Here is a 24,356-nt window from a genome sequence, read left to right on the forward strand (position 1 = left end):
CATTACCTATGAGAACACTCACAGACACGGATGGCTATACATGATAGATTCATGACGAAAAGTTCGATAAATTTAATTATCATTTCATTACAGTTCAATAAGCTTTAGTGACCATTTTATAATAATTTGATCATTATAATAAATATTTTGTAACTTTTGAAAAAACGTTAGTGAATGATGACAAATTTTAAACCACCAAAAAAAAAGACATTTCGGTCCCAATATGCCATTGTACATTGTATATACGCAAGTATCAGTTCAATTTCAGCCCAAGTCTTATACCCAAAACAAAATCACAAGTCTTATACTCAATCAGTCACTTTACATGTATAGAAATGAAGGAATTGCTTTCCATACGCATACTAAACCTATATTACTCGATTCGGGTGTCCGAGCATCATTTTCGTCGAGAAAATCTTTCGCTTTTCATTCATTAGGTGGGAGGACATCACCTTTGAGCACCTTCCAAGGTCCACCATAAAATTTCGGCTTCATGAGCGGCACTGCTTCTCCAGGATGATCTTCCCAGTACTTTTCCTGATCAATAGTACAACATGGACTCAATGAGCTTGTGTTGTATGTTTCACCCTTCATTCATGAATTGGATGAACATATTGATCATGTTGTATATTCAGAAAATCGAAAATAACCCGGTTTTTAGGCCAGTTCAATCGAAAATAATCCGATTGATATGGTTTCTCAAACACATATTACTATACATCCTATACATCAGGGCCACGGAGCCTAATTGTAGCTTGCTGAAATACAGTTACCAGATATAAAAGAGAATCCCATAGCTGAGAATTCAAAAACTTCGACACGCATTAATTCGCAAGTATTTCAAAATTCCGTACTGTGAGATCCAGCTATGTTACTCAAACTCGGGTGTAAGTGTCATACATGGGAATGCATTCGACATGGGTATGGCTAGAATTTTTTCTAAGTTTTTCTATGTATTTGGAGGATATCCTTATAGTCATATCCCCAAATACATATATTTCCAGTTTACATGTATGAACTCGAAATCACAAGCATTTCAAATGACTCGTAAACTCATTCAAATAAACATGTATTTCCAACACTTTAGGAAAAAAGAAAGGCAAACCCTTTACCATAATAGTGCAAGGAAATCCAGGGAAGCAACAGAAAGGAAATACCTTGTAGAGTTGCTCAGTAATGGCGGCACCAATGACGCCTGTGTAAAAAGCTGTAATATAAAGAGTAACAAGAGGCGTAAAAGATTTGGGTCTTCGGTAAGGCTCTAACATGTCCCAAAGAAGCGTTCTTTCCCATTTGTTGTAAACGTAATCTGCATATTTTCTCCATAGATAGCTCGCCATTTTCGCTTTTGATTATGGCGATGCGTGAGATGTGATGGCTTGGTGCGAGGGAAGTGAAAGCTGAAATTAGTACGCAGACACGTGCTTGAAAGTGAAAACTAGCTTCCAAGAGTTGATGCCTAAACCACACAATTCAACCAAAAAGAAGAAGAATCAATATTTTGCTATTGAGATATACTTGAGAGATTATATTGCCCAGATCCGTCATTTTCCTTAAAATGTTTACATTCGAAGCATACCTAGACATAAGTATACAGATATGGTGCTCAAAAGACTTTTCGAGCAGATGAAAAAACTTTCTAAAATTGAACACACTTAATGTTAGAATAAAAAGGATTGAGCAACCGAGCAAGCCAAATTAGAGTATTGTAGTGTTTGACATGAGTAGCTCACAAGCTTAATCGAGCTTTATATGTTCAATCAATGAAAAATCTCATTGTCATTTGAGCTCAAGTGCAAATAATTGAGCTACTAGATAAATGAGCTTCACCGAGTGAGCTCAAGTAGATTGAATTTTAAGTAAAACTCAATCAAGCTCAAGCAAAGCTTAGAGCCACGAGTTTCGATTAAGCTAGAGTTTCTTACAACATAAAGCTCAACTCAGCTCGATTACGCCCATATTTAGTTCCGGTTGCATGATGCAATTGGAAATGGTGGTAGCACCAACGGAATATCTCAATGGCACTAGCAAAAGACATTCAAATCGATTCTCAAAGAAGTAAAACCATCCATTCTGTCATCCAATTTAAGCAAATGGAGACTAAATAACAAGAAGAAAACAAGAACCAACGTACGTGGTTTGAACCATTTGCACAAGAGCGATAACCTACGTTAATCGGACTCGAATTCGAGTACAAGAACATGTGTTTTCCAAGTTCTTCATGAATTTGAATGGTAATGTAAATTGAGAGGATTGTATCCTATATTCATTTTTTTATTGAACAGCATGGGATAATTACAAGTTAATATCTATTCAGATTTTTTCTTAAATTATTAACAACACGCACGCAACTGCTCGAACTCGAATCTGAATACATATGCCACATACGATTCATGGTGAAAAGTCAAGCGAAAAATGGAAGCTTTCAAAAATGAACTGCAGAAAAGATCCATTCTTTCATCAAATTAAAACAACCCAAGAGCTTTACGGACAATCAATCTTCAAATTAAGAGAGCATCACACTGGGGTTTAATCAGTCTATGCTAATCGACCCTTTGATGCAAATGGAAATAAAATTAAAAAAACAAAGGATGTAAGACTAACCTGGTTCTTGCGAAGCTGCCGCCGTTTTACTCGCCGCCGAGCAGCCGATAAGAGAAAGGAAACTAATGGGATTCAAAATCCAAGTACAAATATAGGTCGGTGGGCTTCGGATGGACTTGTTCGTCCAAAAACATTTTTTTTTAGGATAAATTGCATAAACACTAAGTTTTCACTTGACAGATTACAATAATATCAAGGGAAAATTACAAATTTAGTAACTAAACTTTATTATTACTCCTATTTTACTCACTTTACTTTCAATTTTTGATTTATAGTTGCACTTAACACCAAATCAATTTTAATATTTGATTTATAGCTTGACAAAATTTTGAATAAAGATTTTTATTTGAATAATATAAGATCATTACAAGATAATATCTAAAATGAAAACGAAATCAAAAAGATTCAAAAAAAGAACAAGTTCAAAATGATTACAACATAGTATCAATTGTAAATCGACAATCGAGGAACTTGATGTCCACTTAATCCCGTTAGTTGATCGTCGTAACAGCTAGGGTTGTAAACAAGACAAGACAGATCATGAGTTACTCAAGATCAGCTAATCAAAGCTCAATAAATACTCGTCTCGAATGAACTTTACTCGAGCTCGATTCGAGTTTTTAATGAGCTGAAATGAACTACTTGATACTAACTCGAAAAGCTCGCGAGCAACTCGAAAATATAATATATTAAGATTTTATTTAAAAAAAATAAATTATTAATAATATTAACATTTATTTGTCGATTTTTTTAAAAAAATACAGTATATGATTTTCATGTATTTAAAGTTCAGGTTCGAGTTTAAGTTTGAGCTTCAATTAAGTTAAGTTTAATATTTTTTTTTCATTTCGAGCTTTTTCGAGCTTTTACGAGCCTCAATTCATGGCTTCGAGTTTGAGTCGAGTTTGAAATTTTAGGCTCGCGAATTTTCGAATCGAGTCGAACTCCATTTTAAAATTTTTGAGTCGAGTCAAGCTTAGCAAGTTTGGCTTGTTTATGTTTCTAATAATACCATTCCACCATGGGGACAAAATAAAATTCCCTATTGTAAAGTACAAAGCATAGTGACAATGGTAGTAAATGATAAGAGTTGAGCTAAAATCTTCAAATGAAACACAGTTCAAAATACAATTTCTTTTGTGAAGGTTGAAAGAATAAATTATTTGATCAAAATGAAGCTAAAAGAGACGTGGTGCAGTCCGGTCCATGGCAAATGGAACCCCCTCCAATTTCCCAGGTTGTTAACTACTAAAAAAAATTCAAACAACCCACATGTCCGAGCACATGGCCGAACACACATCAATCGACAACAAATTTGGTCCCATTAAGACAAAACTCCACCCTTGATGTCTATTTATCACTTTCCACTTTATTGTGTTCGGCCACTTGTTTTAAGTCTCCATCTTCGTCTCTATGCATGAAAATCAAATTTCAGAGTATGTACGAAAAATCTCAAGATAGACTCTACCAGTAAAATAAGTAATTATTCAAAGAAAATTTGAATTTCAGAATAAACATGTGCATGCCTGACCAAATTGTGGCTCCGTCATTGTTGCAAATCTAATGGATTACATTTACTTCCCATAAGAAATCAATAACCTAACCTGTTTATCTCTATGGTATGGCAATGAAGTCGTTCGGTATGGAAATTATCTTATACATATTGTTTTCGAAACACGTTCTTTTTGTCTCGATTTAATTTTACTGTTAAGTATTATCATCTCTGATATTATTATAGCGGATTTATTATGTAGTATTTGTGATAAAAAGAAATATTATTTTTCTTAAATGATATAAGTTTGAGCAATTACGCTAACTGAATGTATATGCATTATCAATGAAATAAGAAAATTATGAGTAGATAATAATTTGTAATTACCGCATAATTAATTCAGAGTTTAAATTAAGTTTTATCCTTATTATTTTTATTTTGGATTAACTAGTATAAAAATTGGGTAAAATACACAAATGGTCCCCCGACTATAGGATGAAGCTTTTTTGAGTCCCTCGATTATAAAAAACTATAAAATGATCATTTGACTATAAAGTGATGCTTTGTTAAGTCTCTGACTATTAGAAATTATAAATGATCACATGACTATTTAGTATGTTTCAAACCTGTCATTTTCTATTAAAAGTTGATGACAGTACTCAGTTCTAGTCGGTTATAGTACTTAAACTTTTAATTTTTTTAAAATCATACCTAATGTTTAGTTTTTATTTTAGTGTACACTATTAAAAACTTAATGTGTTTAGTACCTAAACTATCAATTTTGATTGTTTTAGTACTTAAACTTTTTTTCAAAACTTAATGTTACATTTTGAACAGGGGTACTAAAATGAAACAAAATATAAACTTTAGATATAGTTTTGAAAATTGAAAATTTAGGTATTAAAACATACCAAAATTGATACTTAGATATTAAATGTGTAATTTTACCATAAAAACTAAGGCTGTAATTAAAATATAATTTTTAAAAAGTCAAAAAAATATTATTATTTCAATTAAAATTATATAATTTTTAAGAAAAATTAATTGAAATTTTACTATTTTAAAGATTAAAATGTGATTTGATTTTATAACAACTTAAATTTCATCACTTTAAATTTTGAAGGCTTAAAATTGAAATTTTAACCAATTTAAGAGGGGGAAACACTAGTAGCCCCTGCTTAAAACCAACCTCTCTATGAATCAAATCTTTTTTTTTTCGCTTCCGGTCCCAAAGCTTCGCACACCTGATTTTAGTGGGTGACTCTCCTAGCAGGATGTTCTACATTCACAATGTCTCAAACTCGAAACCTGTTTAAATGGAATCAAACTACTTACTACTTAAACCAACCCCGTTAATTGAATCAAACCTGTTTTAATATTAATTAAACAAAAATTAATATTTCTTTTTGAGATAGTGACTTAACTTTATTACAATTAAACTAAACATAACATCAATCATTTTCTTATTTTAAAAAAAATATCTCTATGTAACTAAATTTGAAGCAAAGATATCATGATTGGTTGGTCATAAAAAGCTTTCTCAAATTTAATTATTTTTATTAAATAGCATATATCTTCATTTCTAGTGTTCAATGCTAAAGAAGAGGGACCCATTATGCTAATCAAAGTAAAATATAATATAGATAAGGATAACATCACTTTCATTTTTATTGATATTTAGAAAGAAATAAAAAAGCAATAAAAGTGATAATTGTTAACTATTCCTTAGTTTGTATCAAATTATTTAATGCTTAAAATTAATTTTATTTAAATTTAATTATTAAAAAGCTTACATGATAAATTTTATCATTAATTAAACACTAATCAAAATATCGAATTAGACACTAATCAAATAAGTTGTTGGATGAAATGTTCTCTTAATTAAATTTTAATCTAAAAAATTTGTAATCAAATGAGTTTTTAAAACTTGGAAAGATATTTCAACTAAATTATTATTTAAAAATAGGGTAAAGTACATAAATAGTCCCCGATTATAGGGTATTACTTTATCGAGTCCTTTGACTATTAAAAGTTACAAAATGATCCTCCAATTATAAGACGTTGCTTTTTTAAGTCCCTTGAATATTAAAAGTTATAAAATGGTCACCCGACTATTCATTGTGTTCCAAGCTCGTCATTTTTTCCGATAAAAATTAATGGTAATTTGAGTTGGATGTTAACATGTTGACTGTTATATGATATAATATGATCTAATAATCTCAAACGATTATCATATCTCAGTCAGCAGGTTAACGTCCAACTCAAATCGCTATCAATTTTTAACGAAAAAGGATGAGTTTGGTACACAATGAATAATAGGGCGACCATTTTATAACTTTTAATAGTCAGGAGACTAAAAAAAGTAATTTCCTATAGTTCCGAAACCATTTTATAACTTTTAATAATTGGGGCCTCAATAAAGCAATATCTTATAGTAGAGGTATCACTTTTATACTTTACCCTTAAAAATTTTATAATCATTTTTATGGACTCATTCGATCGTGAATTTTTAAATAAAGACTTAGGTGAGATAACATTTCATTCAAAAACTTACTTAATTGTAGTAAAATATTAATCATTGTTATAAATAGAAATATCATGTGAATGCATCTTGATGCTGATGATATTTCTTGGTAGAAAATTTTCATGTGATTTTATCCCATTCTTACTTCAACACAACGTTAAGAAAAATAAAGTTGTAGCTAGGTAATCTTGTCAATATTTCTTTTCTCGAACAATCTGGGTGATTACAAGACAGTATATATTCATAATGTTCTTAATCAATTGACAACGTACACATGCCCTGCAGACACAAGTGCTTAAACTCGTAACCTCTGGAGTGAACAACATTTTCTTTTAATATTGAGACCACTCGATGGATTCTAATCTTATCAATATCAATTGACGACCGCAAAATATGTGTATTATTGATCATTAAAAAATCTTATAAACATATATTATATTATAATCGTCTCGGAGAAAGATAAAAGAATTAATGATATTATATAAGTTGTGCATCCATTGAAATTAACTCCTTTAGTCAACCAAACTAGGTCCCATTGTTTTTTAATGGTATCTTTTAGAAAAGAAATAAAAATAAAAGCAATTTAGGCAAGAGCATGAGAGCAAGCTATACCCCAATTCAAGTAGAGAGTTGAATCATTAGGTTTTGAGAAAGCCCCACACCAATTGCTTTGATAATATGAAAGGGGAAACTTTGGTCAACATGTTGGCTCCACTCCACTTTAGCATCTTCCTTTTCTTATTTATTCGTTCTTTTTAGTTTTATTGAGTATTCACCATACAAACATCTTATAGTCGTAATTATTCGAATTTAAAAAAGAATCAATTTTTAAGCGTCGACTAATTTATATCATCAAACTTTTAATTTTGTTAATTTTAGTATTGACATTTACTTTTAAATGCAATTATATCACTCTGTCATTAATGATTTAACGAGACGATAACATGATAATTGTGTATCATGACGTTGTTGGTGTGGTTACCTCACCAAAATGATTTCGTGCTGTGACAATTTTGATGCCGAAAAAGACTTAAAAATATGTTTTGTTTAAAGAGATTTGGTTGAAAATTTAAATTATTTGTATAATCAAAACGACGTAATTTTAGACTTTTTTGAACATCAAATCAATCACATCAGAATGACAATATTTTGATAAAATAATTAAGTCAGTAACATCACGACATACAACTATCATGTCATCATCTTATTAAATAATTAACGGTAGAGTGATATAATTGCACTTAAAAGTAAATGTTTATGTTAAAATTAACAAAATTAAAAGAACGTCCACACCTTTGACATTCCTCATGTTAAAACCTGAAATTTCAATAAATAACAACAATTCCTTAAACACCGAAATTGCTTGATTTTTACATTCAATAAAGTTTTATATGTTAATATTTAAACGCGACTTTTGTTCATATTTTAAATTGGTTAAGTAATAACACACTCAAATTTTGATATTTATGAAAGGTGGCACCCATCTAAACGCGTCGTCATTGAAGGTCCAAAACGCACCGCCATAAATTTCAAAGGCCAAACTTGTCCTTTAAAAACAATTGATTCCCTCAGTTCCAAAAACCCAACTTAGGACAGGATCGGTTTAAGTAATAAGCAATTTGATATTGTTTAAATAAAATTTTAAGATTCGAGTCTTTATATACGTAGAAAATAGACTAAACAGTATGCAAGAGCTTATGTTCAAAGCAGGTACGAATGGTTAATTATCACCCAACAATACATACAAAAATAAAATATAATAGCTGTTGGGGTATGATCTAACAATCTTATCCATATGAAGAAATCATGGGGAAATGGACATCACCCACATTACTCACATCACTAACCATTATAAATTCAAATTTAATAAGTTTGTGGTATGATTCAAATAAGTTAGAGAGTTGCAGGAGGTGAGGTGAGGTGATGAATCAGCTATTTGTAAGCGGTTCGAATTTGACTCGGTTAAAATTCAATAAAAGTTCGATTCAGGTTTACTCGATTTGAACTCTCGTTCGACTCGAGACCTTAACGAGTTGAGTTGAGCAAAGTCCAACTCAACTCGATAAGTTCATGAACAGCTCGTTAATTTTCTTATAATTTTTTATTAGTTATCTTAAAAATGTTATTAAAAAAATACTAATATACTAATAGATGATAAAAGACTAATCTATTAATTTTCTAATAAACAACAAAAAAATGCTAAATTATTAATTAATAATTATTATTTTACTACACCCAAAAATTAAACTCTAATTATTATTTTAATGTATTTGTGGATTTTTATTATGCAGTTTAGATTTCCATTTTGTTACATACACTCTTTTGATCATTTTTGTTAAATTTATCAATTTATGTTTATATTAAGATCTATATAATATTAGTAGATTTCACTATAGTTAAAAAAGTAAGATAAAAATTTTGGTGAGCTAAACGAGCAACGAGACGAGTAACGAGTTTAACGTGTAGCAAGCTTAACTAGCACAAGTCGAGCAATAATTTTTTTACGAGCACGAGTCGAGCAAAATTTTAACGAGCTTAACGAGCAACGATTCAAGTCGAGCAACAAAATTTTTAACGAGCATGAGTCGACCAATGCCCAACTCGCTCGATAAGCACCTCTAACAAGAATTAAGTTACCTCGACGATTAAAAGAATGATTGTTATTCTTAGAGATTATAGGTTCGAGCACTAGAGACTGCAAGGTATTTAAGCATTTATTATCAAATGATTAAGGGTATCTAGAACAGATACTAACACTTGTAAGCATATTAGATTAATAAAAATTAATAAATGAATTAGGGAGTTATTACATCACACATCTTTGAATCATGACTCTCATTCTAAATTAATCTTCAATTTCATTCCCAAATTATAACTCTCATTCTAAATCAATTCTCAAACTTTTTAGCATTCCAAATTCATCCTCAAACTATGATCCTCATTATAAATTGATCCTTAAACTTTTGAATATTTCAATAACATCCCCAAAATCATTCAAAAGTTTATGGATGAAATTGGAACACTCAAAAGTTTGAGGATCGATATAAAATGATAGTCGTAGTTTAAAGATCAATTTCTTTCATTTACTCGTAATTATTTTTCTGATTATAAAAAATACCCACTTATCGAGTTTTTTATTTTACTATTGTTGTATTAATAATTATTTTATTATCGATACATTGATGGTGAAATTTTTAAGGGTGCAGAACGCAAATGGTCCCTTAACTATTAAAAGTTACAAAATAGTCATTCGATTATGGAGTGTTGCTTTGTTGAGTCCATTGACTATTAAAAGTTACAAAATGGTCACCTGACTATTCCTTATGTTCTAGACTCGTTCTTTTCCGTTAAAAAAATTGACAGTTGTTTAAGTTGGACATTAACATGATGACTGAGATATGATAGTCGTTTGAGAATTTGGGATCAAATTTTATCATATCACAGTCAACAAGTTAACGTTCAGTTCAAGATATCATCCATTTTTTTACGGAGAACGACGAGATTGGAACATAATGAATAGTCGGGTGACCATTTTGTAACTTGTAATAGTCGAGGGACTCAACAAAGCAACTCTCCATAGTGGAAGGACCCTTTCATAACTTTTAATAGTCAAGTGACTTAATAAAGCAATATCATATAGTCGGAGGACCATTTGCATTCTTTACCCAATTTTTAATTCTATAAATGAGATTAAGAAATGATTATGTGTTGCATTTATTTTTTATTTTCTTAATAACAATTAAATAAACTTTGACTTTAAACCTCATTTTATATATTTTTAAGAAAACAGACAAATAATATAATAAATAAATGTTTTTTTATTACTTGTAAAATTTTCAAAACCACTTCCAAGTTGGACTTTACAACTCCATTGTCGTGTCTACAAATATCTGATTTGTTTTATTGTAATGCCTTATTGAGTCCATAAAAAGGGCGTTATAGTTCCAATATTTGGCACGTGAACTTTTTATTTAGTCCAAAAAGTTTTAATTTATTCGTTCAAATTTCGATTTATTATTGTTTTTATTACTCTATCGTTAAAAATTTGATGGTGTTATAACTGAATATTTGATTTAAAAGTTTATTAAATGGACCCGTAACTTTCTTCATCTTTTTCGTGAAACCCCCTGGCTTCATATTCTCTTTGATTTTTTGGCAATAAAACATTTTCTTCCGAATCTCAACAGTGGGAGGTGGAGTAGGAGGAAACAAGTCACATATCTTGATTCCTTGTTGATAAGGTGGTGGATGATGAATTTCATGGTGATTTAGGGTTTCACAGATTTTGAGGTTTTGGTTGAATTTCGTAAAATTTTAAAGTGATTTTGACAAAATCTAAACAAGTAGAGTGATAAGAGATTATGATGTGAGTTCATCGATATTCATGGTATCGATTCCAAAAGTCTCAATTTGGAAAATCATTCAAGTTAGTCCCAATTAGGGATGGCAAAAAAACGAACCCGTCGGGGAAAACCGAATTAAACGGGTCGAGTTCGGGGATGATAAACAGGGACGGGGAAAAATGAATTTTTTAAACGGAGACAATGACGGGTTTGGTAATCCCCGCCCCGAATACCCGAATAACCGGCCCGATACTCAATCCGATAAATATTAAAAATAAATATTATATATATATTATTAATAAATTTAATTTAAATTAAAAATATATATAAAGGAGATTAGGATTTAAGAGAACACATCTTGACCTACTCGTCACTTTCCCTATGGCTGCTCTCAAGTGTAATTGTAGCAATCGGGGGTCACAACTGTTTGATGACGGTGGTGGTATCGTTGATGTGACTTGGAAGTTGGAACTTTGGAAGAATGATTTCGTTTATGAAAGTTAAAACATTATATTATTAGTTGTTGTCATTATATTTGTTATTTGAATTGTTTTGTTTTTTATATTTTGGATGCAGTTGGTGGTGTTTGACGTTTCAAATAAGTTTAGATCTGATAATGACATTATTTTTTAAATAACTCGTGTAATCGTGTAAAATTTAAACGGTAACGGGGATCCTCGCGGTGAAAAATAACCATCTAAGATAAACGGTTATTTAAACGGGTAATTTTCACCGCGGTTATCCCCGTGGTGAAAATTACCCGTTTAAATAACCGTTTATGCTAAACGGGGATACCTGTTTCCTCGCGGTTTCCCCCGATTACCCGATGGGGATCCCCGTTTAAATCCCCGCGACTTTTTAAACGGGAACATATACGAGTTTTTTAAACGGGGACGAGGACCAATCCCCGGCCCAAAACTGCCCCATTGTCATCCCTAGTCCCAATTGTATGAATATCCTATGATATGATCCTGGAAGGTTGATTGTATGTTTATGGTTCACTATTGAGGTAAATTTTCACCGAATAAAGTTGGATGAAGTATATAGAATAATGTCATTAATTTTGGAATATTTACTCTTAAGATCCTAAACCTTTGAATAATTACATTTTCATCCATGAAATTTTGGAAAGTTTCAAAATGGTCCATAGTCAAGATATCTCCATAAAAATTATTAATGATTGTTGATAACACTTTGTATGGGTTATAAGATGATTGTATGTTAAAGCATGTTAATGTATGACTTTATTAATCTGGTTTTTGTCCTTCGATAACATATTTGATCCGATTTTCATCTAAATCGAGTTGAAAGTGTTACATTTTTTATCATCTTGATTGGTAGGAGAAGATGCTAAAGAATGGTGATTTCGAAGTCGACATGATACAAGCATGAAATTATAAAACTTTCATCTTTAGAGGAAAAAGATAAAATTAAAAAGAAAAATGACAAGGGTGTCATGTCAACAAAAAGCATTCAACATCAGTATACGTGACTGTCATGTCACCCTTCTATTCATGTGATCAAAATAGGAGTCAGTCGAAAGTTTAATGAGTACATTAAACGGCCAAAATAAGAATGAGAAAAAAAATTGAGTGATAAATTTTAGGGTAAGTTACATGTTTAGTACCTAAACTATTAGTTTTAATTCATTTTAGTACCTAAACTTTTAATTTTTTTAAAATTATACCTAACATTTAGTTTTTGTTTCATTTTAGTACACCGTCGTTAATAACTTTATTGTTTGTTTCATTTTATTATCACGTTCAAAATTTAATATTAAGACTTGAAAAGATTGAAAGTTTAGGTACTAAAATGAACCAAAACATATAGTTTAGGTACTAGATGCGTAGTTTACCCTAAATTTTATAATTTACTCATATTTTTATTAAGATGCTGGTAACATAATATTAATGGGATGAAATCTGAATGGAGCTAAATTAGGGTGAAAATTAAGAAAAAGAAAAATATAAACATGGTACCGCATGTAATTGTTGACCCTAAATCTGTTTGCATTTGGTAAAATATATCACTCAAAGTCAGAAGAATGTGAATGGCTATTTGGAAGTCAAAATAAAGTACCCAACCTGTAAAGGGTAGACTCATGTCTTACACTCCCCTTTCTCGTTGAATATTGAAATTCGGGTTTATGGCATATCAACCTCTGTAATTTTATTGAATATTTTAAGGATAAACTACGCATTTAGTATTTAAATTATAAGTTTTGGTCCGTTTTAGTACCTAAACTATTAGTATTGATCTTTTTTAGTACCTAAACTTTCATTTTTTTTAAATCATACATAATGTTTAGTTTTTATTTCATTTTAATAAATGTCGTTAAAAACTCAACGAATTTAGTACCTAAACTATTACTTTTGGTTTGTTTCAGTACCTACACTTTCATTTTTTTCAAAACTTAATGTTAAATTTTGAACGGGATACTTAAATGAAACAAAAACTAAACTTTAGGTATGGTTTTGAAAATTTTAAAAGTATACCTATTAAAACGAACCAAAATTGATAGTTTATATACTAAAAGCATAATTTACCCTATTTTAATTTTATATAAATATTATATGGTAACTACACTTTCAGTACTTAAACTATCAGTTTTGGCACGTTTTAGTACCTAAACTTTCATTTTTTTCAAAATCATACATAACTTTTAGTTTTCATTTCATTTTAGTACTTCACCGTTAAAAACTTAACGTGTTTAGTATCTACACCATCAAATTTTATCCGTTTCAGTACCTAAACTTTCAATTTTTCAAAACTTAAAGTTAAATTTTGAACGGGATACTAAAATGAAATAAAAACTAGAGTTTTTAAAGTTTGATACTAAAATGAAACAAAAATTAAATTTTAGGTATAATTTTAAAAAATTAAAAGTTTAGATACTAAAATAGATTAAAATTGATAACTTAGGTACTAAACGCGTGATTTATCTAGTATTATATTGAATGTATATAAAAATAATACAAATGATATAAATTAAAATAATTATATATATATATATATATAAAGTTTTCATTTATATTTTCCCGTGTGACGAAGAGACCGACGTTATCACACGGAATAAGAGGGGAGGGGTCGGACCCTAAAATGATTTCAAGGTTGCCCCATGGATTGAGGAACCTTCCCATGCATTTTCCCTCTTAGCCACTATAGGGATAAGATAAGGACACTTTTGGTCTTGTTTGTAGGACCCATGCCCTACGTCAAACCTTCCATTTATCACGTTTATTTACCGACATAAAAACAATTGAGCTATCCAAAATCAAATTATTTATCTCATTTTTCATTGCATTAATTAATGATTATTTGTGATTTAATTATTATTTTTGTTTTTATTGAAAAATGGATCCCTCCATTATTAAAGAGATATTAGATCTAGATCATGATCCATGATGAAATCTAGGGTTTCCGAGCCACATTCATGCAGTGATCATGAAAATAAATTTAGGGTTTCAAAGCCAGTTTTCTTGCAATTAATTTCATGTGGTTTCAATTTGGTAAATAATCCTGATTTAATTATTAAGTTTTAATTTTTTTTTAATTTACTCGCTAAATATATGGTTTGTTCTTGTTTTGGTCAACATACAGTTAAATATTTAAAGACGTTATGATTAAACATTTTTTTAAATCATGACATGGCTCCAATTTTTTCTTCATCTTATTGTTGAACTCTCCCTCGATGATGAAACATCCTCTTCCAAATCCTAACAGAGGGGAAGTGGAGAAAGAGAAAAATAAGTTGTATGTCTTGATTCCATGACGATTGGGTTGTGGATACAGACTCGTCAATTGACAAGTGTAGCACGTGAAATGTCACATGATTCTAAAATTTGAGGGGTCGCACTTTGAAAAAATGTACTAACCTAGAAAAGAAATTATTTTAACAAGATTTAACAAAAAATATTCTAATTTTCTCCCTTATTATCTTAATAATTCAGTTGTAATCATTTTTTCCTAAAAAATCACCAAAATTGTGGTGTTTACCAGAAGAAGAAAAAAATATTGTTTATATCAATCCTAGTTCCAATCTTCTTAAATTTTGATATTTTATAATTTTATTTTATTATAAAATATTTTAGAAGTCTCATTTTAAAAAGCAGCACAAGGCCTACATATCTTTTGGGATGAGTCTAGATATTATAATCATAGTGATTTAGGGTTTCATGAGTTTTGAGTTTAAGGTCGAGTTTTTAAGCGATTTACGGAAAATTTAAACTAATAGAGTGATAGGAGACAATGAGACAAATTCGTTGATATCTTGATCGGTGAGGAGACACCGGGAGAATAATAATTGTAGTGTCAATGTGACACAAGGATGAAAATAGAAAAACTTATATATATACACACAATAAAAAAACTCATATCAACACAGGCGACTTCCAGATTACTCTTATGATTTAACAGGCGAGTGACTAAAATAAAAACAAATAAAAAATTTTGTAAACAAATTAAAAAAAATTAAACATTGGTAACCAAATTAACAATATAAAATAAAAATCCAACTATTTTAATAAATAAAAATTGGTCCCATCTCACCAATAAAAAAGAATAAAGCAACATGAGTATGACCACCGACACGGCAATTTTCTTGTCTGCAATAATAGAATCTAATTGTATACACTTAAATTAAGCTAATTAATCAAATATAAAAATGGAAAAATTATTTTTTTTTTGCAAGAAATAAATAGAAACCTTAAATTCTTGTCGGTCATCGATTTACATCGAAAATGTAAGAAAATAGAAAAAAATAAAACAGGGGGGCTTTTATTAATATTTGACCAAAGTTTAAAAGAAGTAGACTCATGTGCCACATGATTTTAGGTCATTTTAATTATTTTTAAATTTTAGGGACTTAAATGTAAACCTAACCTTCCCCATAAAATACCTTATAAGATCATTGATTTAATATTAGAAAGGACTTTCTATGTTAAATTTTTAGTACCTGTGTGAATTAAATGGACTGGTCTGCCTACAAGTTTCCCAAATGGTCGGTTCAATTTTTGTTTAAAGTTGAGGGATCTTAAGTCTTCAAATTTTTTAAAGGAAATTATTTAAGATTTTGGGTAAAGTATGCAAATGGTTCTCCGACTATATGGTACTACTTTATTAAGTCCCTCAACTATTAAAAGTTACAAAATAGACCTCTAATTATAGAGTGTTACTTTGTTGAGTCCCTCAACTATTAAAAGTTACAAAATGGTCACATAACTATTCATTATGTTCTAAACTCGTCATTTTTCGTTAAAAATTGACGGTATTTTAGGCTGAACGTTAACCTGCTGACAGTGATATGATAAAATTTGATCCGAGAATCTCAAACGACTATCATATTCTAGTTATGATGTTAACGTCTAACTTAGACAACTGCCAATTTTTTAAAAGAAAAATACAAGTTTGAAATATAATAAATAGTCGGCGACCACTTTGCAACTTTTAATAGTCAGGAGACTTAACAAAGCAATATTTTATAGTTGAATGACCATTTTGTAACTTTTAATAGTCGAGGAACTTTATAAATTAGTACCTTATAATCAGTGGACTATTTGCGTACTTTACCATAAGATTTTTATTAGTCTGCCGTGAATGTAGGATAATATTTATTCAAAAATTTTCAATCATTTGACAGTAAATGCTCGTTTAATCTACAAAGAATAACATTCTTTTTAATCAAAAATTCTCTCAAATGAATTTTAAATTAAAATTTTAAACAAAATCTAATTGTAATCAAATCATTGATTAAATTTAGCTAGGGATATAAATGAACTGAGCTTGAACGAACTAGATTTTTGTTCATGTTCATTTGTTTATTTTTGAAATTGTTCATGTCCGGTTCATATTCGTTTAAATTTTTAATATTGTGTTCATGTTCGCTTATTTATTGTTCACAAACATGTTTGTTTAATGTTCGTGATCATGTTCACTTTAATGTTCATGAATATGTTCGTTTAGTGTTTGTTTACGTGTTCAATTTTTAGTTTTACACTTTCATTTGCAAGCTTAAAAAATGGAAAAATTATGCTAAGATTCTTAAACTCTTTAAATTTATAGTTTAAGTTTCGACTTTTATCATGTGTTCAATTTACTACATTCACCAATATTTAAAATGTAAAAAAAATAAAAAGAAAAAGAGAACTGGGTGAACGAGCTTGTTCATGAACATAAACGAACTTATACAGGAGCTCATAAACGAACTTATACAGGAGCTCATAAACGAACTTATACAGGAGCTCATAAACGAGCTGGTTCATGAACATAAACGAACCGAACACACATGTTTTCATGTTCATTCGTTTATTAAATGAACATAAAAATATACCAATTTTCATCACCCAATTTCCATTCCTAACTTAATCCCAACAATTTGGTATTTATTTTGCTTAAACTTCAACCCGTTTTTATATTTATCTATTTGAGAATTTCATCCCTTTACTTTATGAAAACTTCAAAGTTAGTCCCTTTGATATTTTAGAATTCAGGTGTTGTGTTTCATGAGAACTGAAAAGTTGAATCATGTTGTTAGTAGACACATGGACTATTTCTAAAGGTTTTGAGACAGTTGATTGTCACTTTAGCCTTTTCTTCAAGGGTGGCAATGTCATTCCTTGCACTTTAACTATACACCCCTATGTCCCAATAAAAAAATTAAAGACTTTCATATGATTTTTTTTAACTAATCACTAGTATCTGATCTTTCGATCGATTATTCCATATTGAGTTTTATAGAAACTCACTACGAAGGTAACTCTCCCGACTTTTTGTTCCATATGCAAACAAGATTCGAAGATTCGAACCTCTAACCTTATTTAAAAAATCTATGTCTCATCTCACTAGATCAACTGGTTATTAGTAAAGATTTTCATGTGATTTTAACTGCTCTATATTTGATAATATCCCTATGTCTCAATTTAAAAATTAAAGACTTTCATATGATTAAAAGATAATAATTTTATAAAAACCAATTTAGATCAGAACTGATCGAAATTAGGTATTTTGACCATCTCTGTACACCCCAAATTTTTGTATGGTACAATAACCAAAAATTAAGAAATTAAAGTAACCAATTTCTTAATTTTTATAAACTAGAGGACCAAACTAAAATTATAAAGGGAAAGGGAAAATAGTTAAAACAACCCCAAAAAAAGAAAGTGGTTTCCAACCAATACCAACTCCCTGCCCCCTCCTTTTTCTCTTTTATTTTATCTGTTCTCTCTCTTTATAATCTTCCATCCAACACTCTTCACATCCCAAACAGGAATTTGTGTTCTTTCGGTAGAAAACCCAAAATGCCAGTGCCACCGGACACGAGCAAAACCATGAAACTGGAGAGATACAAAAGCTATGTCCGAAAGCTCCATAGCACGAAGCTGTTGAATGCTTCGTCTAAGTTCCTTTTCCGAGTGACGCTTCTCATTGCTTTGGTTTTGATCCTCTTTTTCACCATTAATTACCCTCCGCTTTCGGATAATGGTCACCGTGTTCCTCCCCTCCACCGCCACAGCTTCCTTTCCACCTCGCTTTTCTCCGGTAGTTCACTCGTCGGTGGGGCTTCGTGGAGAAACAAGTCCGGCACTCTTCCACGCCGCGTAGGCTCAATGGGTTCTCCGTTTTGGTCACCGGCGCCGCCGGGTTCGTGGGGTTACACTGTTCGCTCGCTTTGAAGAAACGCGGCGATGGGGTTCTGGGGCTCGACAACTTTAATGACTACTACGATCCCTCGTTGAAACGGGCGAGGCAGAGTCTTTTGAGCAAGCACCAGATTTTCATCGTCGAGGGTGATTTGAACGACGCGCCGCTGTTGACGAAGCTGTTCGACGTCGTTCCGTTCACTCACGTCCTTCACCTGGCGGCTCAGGCTGGCGTTCGTTACGCCATGCAAAACCCACAGTCGTACGTGAGATCCAACATCGCCGGATTCGTTAACCTGCTCGAAGTAGCCAAGGCGGCGAACCCACAGCCCGCCATTGTTTGGGCTTCGTCGAGCTCGGTTTATGGACTCAACAGAAAACCCATTCTCCGAACGCGACCGTACCGATCAACCGGCGAGTCTCTACGCCGCCACGAAGAAAGCCGGCGAGGAAATCGCCCACACTTACAACCACATCTACGGTCTGTCCCTAACCGGGTTAAGATTCTTCACCGTGTACGGCCCATGGGGAAGACCCGACATGGCTTATTTCTTCTTCACCAAAGACATCCTCCAAGGCAAACCCATCGACATCTACAAAACCCACGACCAGAAAGAGGTGGCGCGTGACTTCACCTACATCGACGACGTCGTAAAAGGCTGCCTAGGGGCGTTAGACACGGCGGAGAAAAGCACCGGAAGCGGCGGAAAAAAGAAAGGACCGGCCCAATTGAGAGTCTACAACCTGGGAAACACATCGCCGGTCCCCGTCGGACGATTGGTATCTATCCTGGAAGGATTACTCGGCACAAAAGCCAAGAAACACGTGATCACGATGCCCAGAAACGGCGACGTACCCTTCACGCACGCCAACGTAACCCTAGCTTACAAAGATTTCGGGTACAAACCCACCACCGATTTAGCTGCCGGGCTGAGAAAATTCGTGAAATGGTACGTTAATTACTTCGGGATCGAATCGAAATCGACGAAGGGAACCCAACATGCCGATGAATCCAGTTAAGAGCTTCGTGATTTTCATTTCCATGGCTGCCATTTTCTTGCTAAATTTTCTCTTCATTTTTTCTTTTGTTGTGGTGAATTATCGATGTAAAAAAGAAGGGATCAAATCTGGTGCCGCTGTTGTCGATGTAGAATATTTGATAGAAATTTCATGAAATATAGGGGTGAAATGGTAAATTGAAAAATAACGATACGGATTGAGAAACTGTAGATCTGTGGAGATGAGGTGTAATAATTTGGTGGGGTCTGCTAAAACAAGGACAGATCTCGACCGTTTATTTTATGAAAAGAATTGGAAAAAAAATATTGTGATTGAACAACAATGATGACATTAAGATTCTTGTTTAATTATGAATATAGTGTATATTTCATTTTGTTTTTATTTATCATTGTGTAACAGTTCACCGATTCAGAAATTAATTTTTTCATCGTATTATTGAATTGTTGATCATTGATTCAAAAGTTAAATTCTTCATCGTGTTATTGTTGATGATCGATTCAAAAATTAAGTTCTTTTTTTAAGTAAGTGTCACGTGTAAACATCGATTCAAAAATTAAGTTCATCCATAAAAAAACCAACTTCTTTTTCTAAGTGAGTGCCACGTAAGTCTTTTTCTAAGCAAGTGCCACGTAACGCACATTCACGACTGGAAGTGTGTGAAGCGAGTTTGAGACTTTGGATCCTATCAGAGCTGTGTCACGTAAGACTTCCATTAATGGGTTAACGAACATTAATGGGTTAATGAACACTAACGATCGAAAGACTTTAACCTAACAAACCGATATCGTTAAGGGATTAAATAGGCTTAATTTGTTAACCGATGACAAAAATTGATCAGATTGAAAACAAAAAGATTATTTTCGCCCAAAACGTATTTTCGCACCAATTTAACCCTCAGAGTCGTTTAATTTTATCAACCTGTACCCTAACACTAACTTAAAATTTAAATTTCAAACCCTAAACCCTAAACTTTAACCTCCAAACCCAAAACACTATATCTTAAACCCTAACTAAAAACCTTAAACAATAATAAGATTTTAAAAGTTGATACAGTTGAACAATTTCAAAGGTTAAATTAATACAAATATACGATAAAGATAAAAATACAAATTAAGTCTACTACGAGAACAGAAGTAACCCTTAAATCTAAAATAAGCTACATATACCTTAATTCCATAGTAGTCAAATAATCGGTAATATAACCTGAAAAAAAACATAAATTTTAAGTTTTTTAAAATAATTTAGATTAAAAAAATAGTAATTACAACGTTATCAGGACACAAGAATGAAACAATGAAATCTAACAAAATCAAAAAGAGAAAAAAAATAACATGAATGAAATAAAATCCATTTATTCCATGTCAAAGGGATTTTAATGATCAAAATAAATGAAATGAAAGTTAAGTGATACAATCTGTAATTTACCCTAATAATATCACACAAATTATTACTGTTTAGATCCAAAATTAAATAATCCATTATGCTTTATTAAAAAGATATCAAGCCCCAAAAGAAGATGATAAAGTGACTTAAATGAGTTTTGGAAGAACAATAATTGGATGAACTTTCCAGGGTAGAAGACTTCATAATCAAGCTTTTTACATAACTAATTAAATAAAAAATTAAGTAGACAAAGATCCCACATATCATGCATGATAATCTTGCACTATTTCTAGATACGAGCATCGACACTAACTCGACTTGACTCGCCATCAAAGACCGAAGCAAAATCATAATTTGCACCCTACAACGGGTATGTGACCGGTGATCTTACCTGTACCCGTGTTTGCATTAACGATAAGCAAGCAGACTCCATGAAGGTCCCTGCAATGTAAGTCGGGATAACTTGCAATGAAGATATGTTATAATCGTAACGAGGGATGTCGAAACCCGAAAGCAAAGCTTACCGTGCCAAAATAGATAGTGTATTAGGACAAACAATGGGCAAAATTTTACCTTATAGCATGAAGTAAATAATAGCATACGTTCAGCAATCCTTGAAATAAATACACACATCCTTGAATCTTAATAACTAATTGCTAAAGAAACAAGTCCTTGGACAAGTTCCAAGACGAGAGCCTAGAATTCTGAAACCCCACCAAAGCCGCCTCTTCCACCACCGTTGCCACCAGAAGGACGAGGACCACTAGGCCTATCAGTAGCATAGCTAACTCGAATATTTCTCCCCTGGAGTTCCTACAATTTCAGTTAAAAAAACTATTACTTTGTGATTCATCAGAAACATCTTGCATTTATCAGTTAAGTTTGTTTTCCTCACTTGTCCGTCCATGGCTGACAAGGCATTGTTGGCAGCTTCATCGTTAGCATAGTCAACAAAACCGAAGCCCCTGGACCTCCCAGTCTCTCTATCGACGATAACTCGAGCTGATAATTACAGATCAGATAGTCAGAACGAGAATAGATATCAACATCGATCCGTACACAAAAAAACAAAATGATCAAAATCATTAACAAACTGCGCGAGACAAACTAGTTACAACTTCGATTAAAATACAAAGCAACACACTCACTCGCACTCCTCATTGATCAACTTCTACAAGAGAACTAGACTAAATACGAGATATATTATGCAACAATCCGCAACAAATATCATACAATGTAACCTTGTTTATCTGTTCCAAATTAAATGGTAGTTTCTATTTCATATAATTGACTAAAACAATCGTAATAATGTCATTAGAACTACCAATACAACTCACCTTCAGTAACCTCACCGAATCCAGAAAAAGCTTCCTTGAGAGTTTGGTCACTGGTTCCATATGAAAGACCTAAGAACCAAACATTCAATTTGAGTCAAAATACAAAGCAAAAGACACCAAAATCAAGTTTCCAACCAACAAACAAAAATGTATAAATACCTCCAATGAAAAGCTTTTTGCTCGAAGTCGACATGCATCGAAGAGAGTACAGCATGGAAGATATCATTGGGGTTTGCCCATTTTGTCTCAAAAGGCTTCCAAGTTTGCTAGAAAGTGCCATTATAATGCTCAACTGAATCATTTTTTTTTGTAGCAACACCATCAAAAGGAACAAAAGCAAACTACCATGTTAGTTCAGAGCTAAATAGTTTAACTAGTAACCAAAACAAAACATACAGAAAACAAAGAAAAACATGAAGATTTCAGGTCCCTAAAACAAATCTTTTTAAAATTAAGTACAGAAGTGCTTAAAATCTCACTAAAAAGTATAACTTTATACAGAAACAAAAACAAAACCCATAAACAAAATCAACAGAACAGGGCAATTTAACACAAAAGGCTAAAACGGCAAAACAAATAGGAACCAAAAACCCAAATAAAATCGAAATTGAGCCAATGGGTAAGTATAATCAAGATCGAATTATCAAAAGCAACGATTTTTACCTTTAAGAAGAAGAATACAAGGCAGAATTATGAGAGAGATTGGGGAAACGGCTTTAGGGGTTTTGAAACAAAAGATGGAAGCAAGCGGCTAGGGTTTAAGGGTCGGACCGTTATGTATATGTTTTTTCTGTCATTTTATAGTCGGCTTTGTTCGGTAAAATTTGCATTATCGTGAAGGGATAAAGCAGCTATTAGCCATTGAACTTGAAAGTGTTCCCAATTTGATCCCTAGTTTTTTCCCCCACATTAGTCCGTAGATTTGGGCTTCATATTTTTGGAAAAGAAAATTTATTGGGAAACTACGTATTCTGATCCTAAAATATCAGTATAGGTCCATTTTAATACCTAATCTTTCAAATTTTTTAAAATCATACATAATATTTAGTTTTTATTTCATTTTAGTACTCATTGTTAAAAACTTAATGCTTTTAGTATCTAAACTATCATTTTGGGTCCTTTTTAGTACCTAATTTTTCATTTTTCTCAAAACTTAACGTTACATTTTAGGTACTAAAGTGACTAATACTGATAGTTTAAGTACTAAATATATAATTTACCCAAGTTTATTTTGGACTTTGGGTTTCTTAAAAATGGGATTTTTATTCTATTATTTAAAAGATGGAGAGTCTATTATTGGTGAGAGGAAAATTATATCTCAAAACAAAGGTCATGATAGATAACATAGATTAGGGTTCACAAGTTGAAAAGTTTTTATTTTTATTTTTAATTGATATATAATTTCAAATTATTTAATTATAATACATAAGTTATTGATAATAATAATCGACCTAATGAATTTAATAGTTATGCATTAAGCATATTTAACTAACAATGATATATTAAAAATATAATAAGATAACTAAAATGAAAAGATATTTTTTTATTTTTAAGTTTTAATTAATAATAATAACTATATTCACATAAAATATATGAAGAAAGGTTGAGGCTAAATGAATTATGAATTGGGGATTAAAAAAGACTCTCTCAATAAGATGTGAGGCTTGACTGTTTTTGTATGTATCTAGGGATGGGCATGAGTTAGATTAGGTCAGAATTTTGGTTCATCTGACTCGATTTGAGAATTTTAAATCCTCCACTCGATTCGAGCTTGACCCCAAAAAATATACCCCTTTAACCCGACCCAACTTGATTTTTTGAGAAAAATCTGAACCCGAAATAATATATTTATTAAAAATTTTATCTTTATTCAATAAAAATAAGGATTTAATTGAAAGATAATATATATAGGGGTATAATTGTAATTATCCCAAAAAATATATGGTAAAATTTTCTTTTTTTGGTTCAGATATTTTTCACTTTAAACTCAAACCCGAACATAACTTTAAAAAAACC

General features: G+C 31.5%; 2 protein-coding genes and 1 pseudogene across 3 annotated transcripts; 1 reads left to right on the forward strand and 2 right to left on the reverse strand.

The window, feature by feature from the left end:
- Nucleotides 1-215: 215 nt before the first annotated feature.
- On the reverse strand, nt 216-2,714 carry LOC120164109 (uncharacterized protein At4g29660-like). The gene is made up of 3 exons (XM_039173863.1): nt 2,605-2,714; nt 1,158-1,350; nt 216-537 (listed from the first exon to the last, which is right to left on the reverse strand). The coding sequence occupies exons 2-3, from the start codon at nt 1,338-1,340 to the stop codon at nt 427-429; spliced, it is 294 nt and encodes a 97-aa protein (XP_039029794.1). The 5' UTR covers nt 1,341-1,350; nt 2,605-2,714; the 3' UTR covers nt 216-426.
- A 15,515-nt stretch (nt 2,715-18,229) lies between these two features.
- Nucleotides 18,230-19,908, forward strand: LOC120164145 (annotated as a pseudogene).
- A 1,667-nt stretch (nt 19,909-21,575) lies between these two features.
- On the reverse strand, nt 21,576-23,127 carry LOC120164110 (glycine-rich RNA-binding protein 2, mitochondrial-like). 2 transcript variants are annotated; one of them, XM_039173864.1, is made up of 5 exons: nt 23,004-23,126; nt 22,500-22,632; nt 22,341-22,409; nt 21,899-22,005; nt 21,576-21,816 (listed from the first exon to the last, which is right to left on the reverse strand). In XM_039173864.1, exons 2-5 carry the CDS (start codon nt 22,618-22,620, stop codon nt 21,700-21,702), a joined length of 414 nt encoding a protein of 137 aa, XP_039029795.1. In that variant the 5' UTR covers nt 22,621-22,632; nt 23,004-23,126; the 3' UTR covers nt 21,576-21,699. The 2 variants fall into 2 exon arrangements, with proteins under 2 accessions (XP_039029795.1, XP_039029796.1); XM_039173865.1 differs by having other exon boundaries at nt 21,700-21,816; nt 22,500-22,627; nt 23,004-23,127.
- Nucleotides 23,128-24,356: the final 1,229 nt, after the last annotated feature.

This window comes from Hibiscus syriacus, unplaced genomic scaffold (assembly GCF_006381635.1).
Source record: "Hibiscus syriacus cultivar Baekdansim isolate YM2019G1 unplaced genomic scaffold, ASM638163v2 tig00111505_pilon, whole genome shotgun sequence".
NCBI classification, from domain to species: Eukaryota; Viridiplantae; Streptophyta; class Magnoliopsida; order Malvales; family Malvaceae; genus Hibiscus; species Hibiscus syriacus.

Coding starts and splice junctions, on each gene's coding strand:
- LOC120164110 (XM_039173864.1), bottom strand. CDS start 22,620: ATGGCACTTTCTAGCAAACTTGGAAGCCTTTTGAGACAAAATGGGCAA. Junction 22,410..22,499: donor CAAAAAGCTTTTCATTGGAG/GTATTTATACAT, acceptor TTTGGTTCTTAG/GTCTTTCATATGGAACCAGT. Junction 21,817..21,898: donor TGTCAGCCATGGACGGACAA/GTGAGGAAAACA, acceptor CTGAAATTGTAG/GAACTCCAGGGGAGAAATAT.
- LOC120164109 (XM_039173863.1), bottom strand. CDS start 1,340: ATGGCGAGCTATCTATGGAGAAAATATGCAGATTACGTTTACAACAAA. Junction 538..1,157: donor TTACTGAGCAACTCTACAAG/GTATTTCCTTTC, acceptor ACTATTGATCAG/GAAAAGTACTGGGAAGATCA.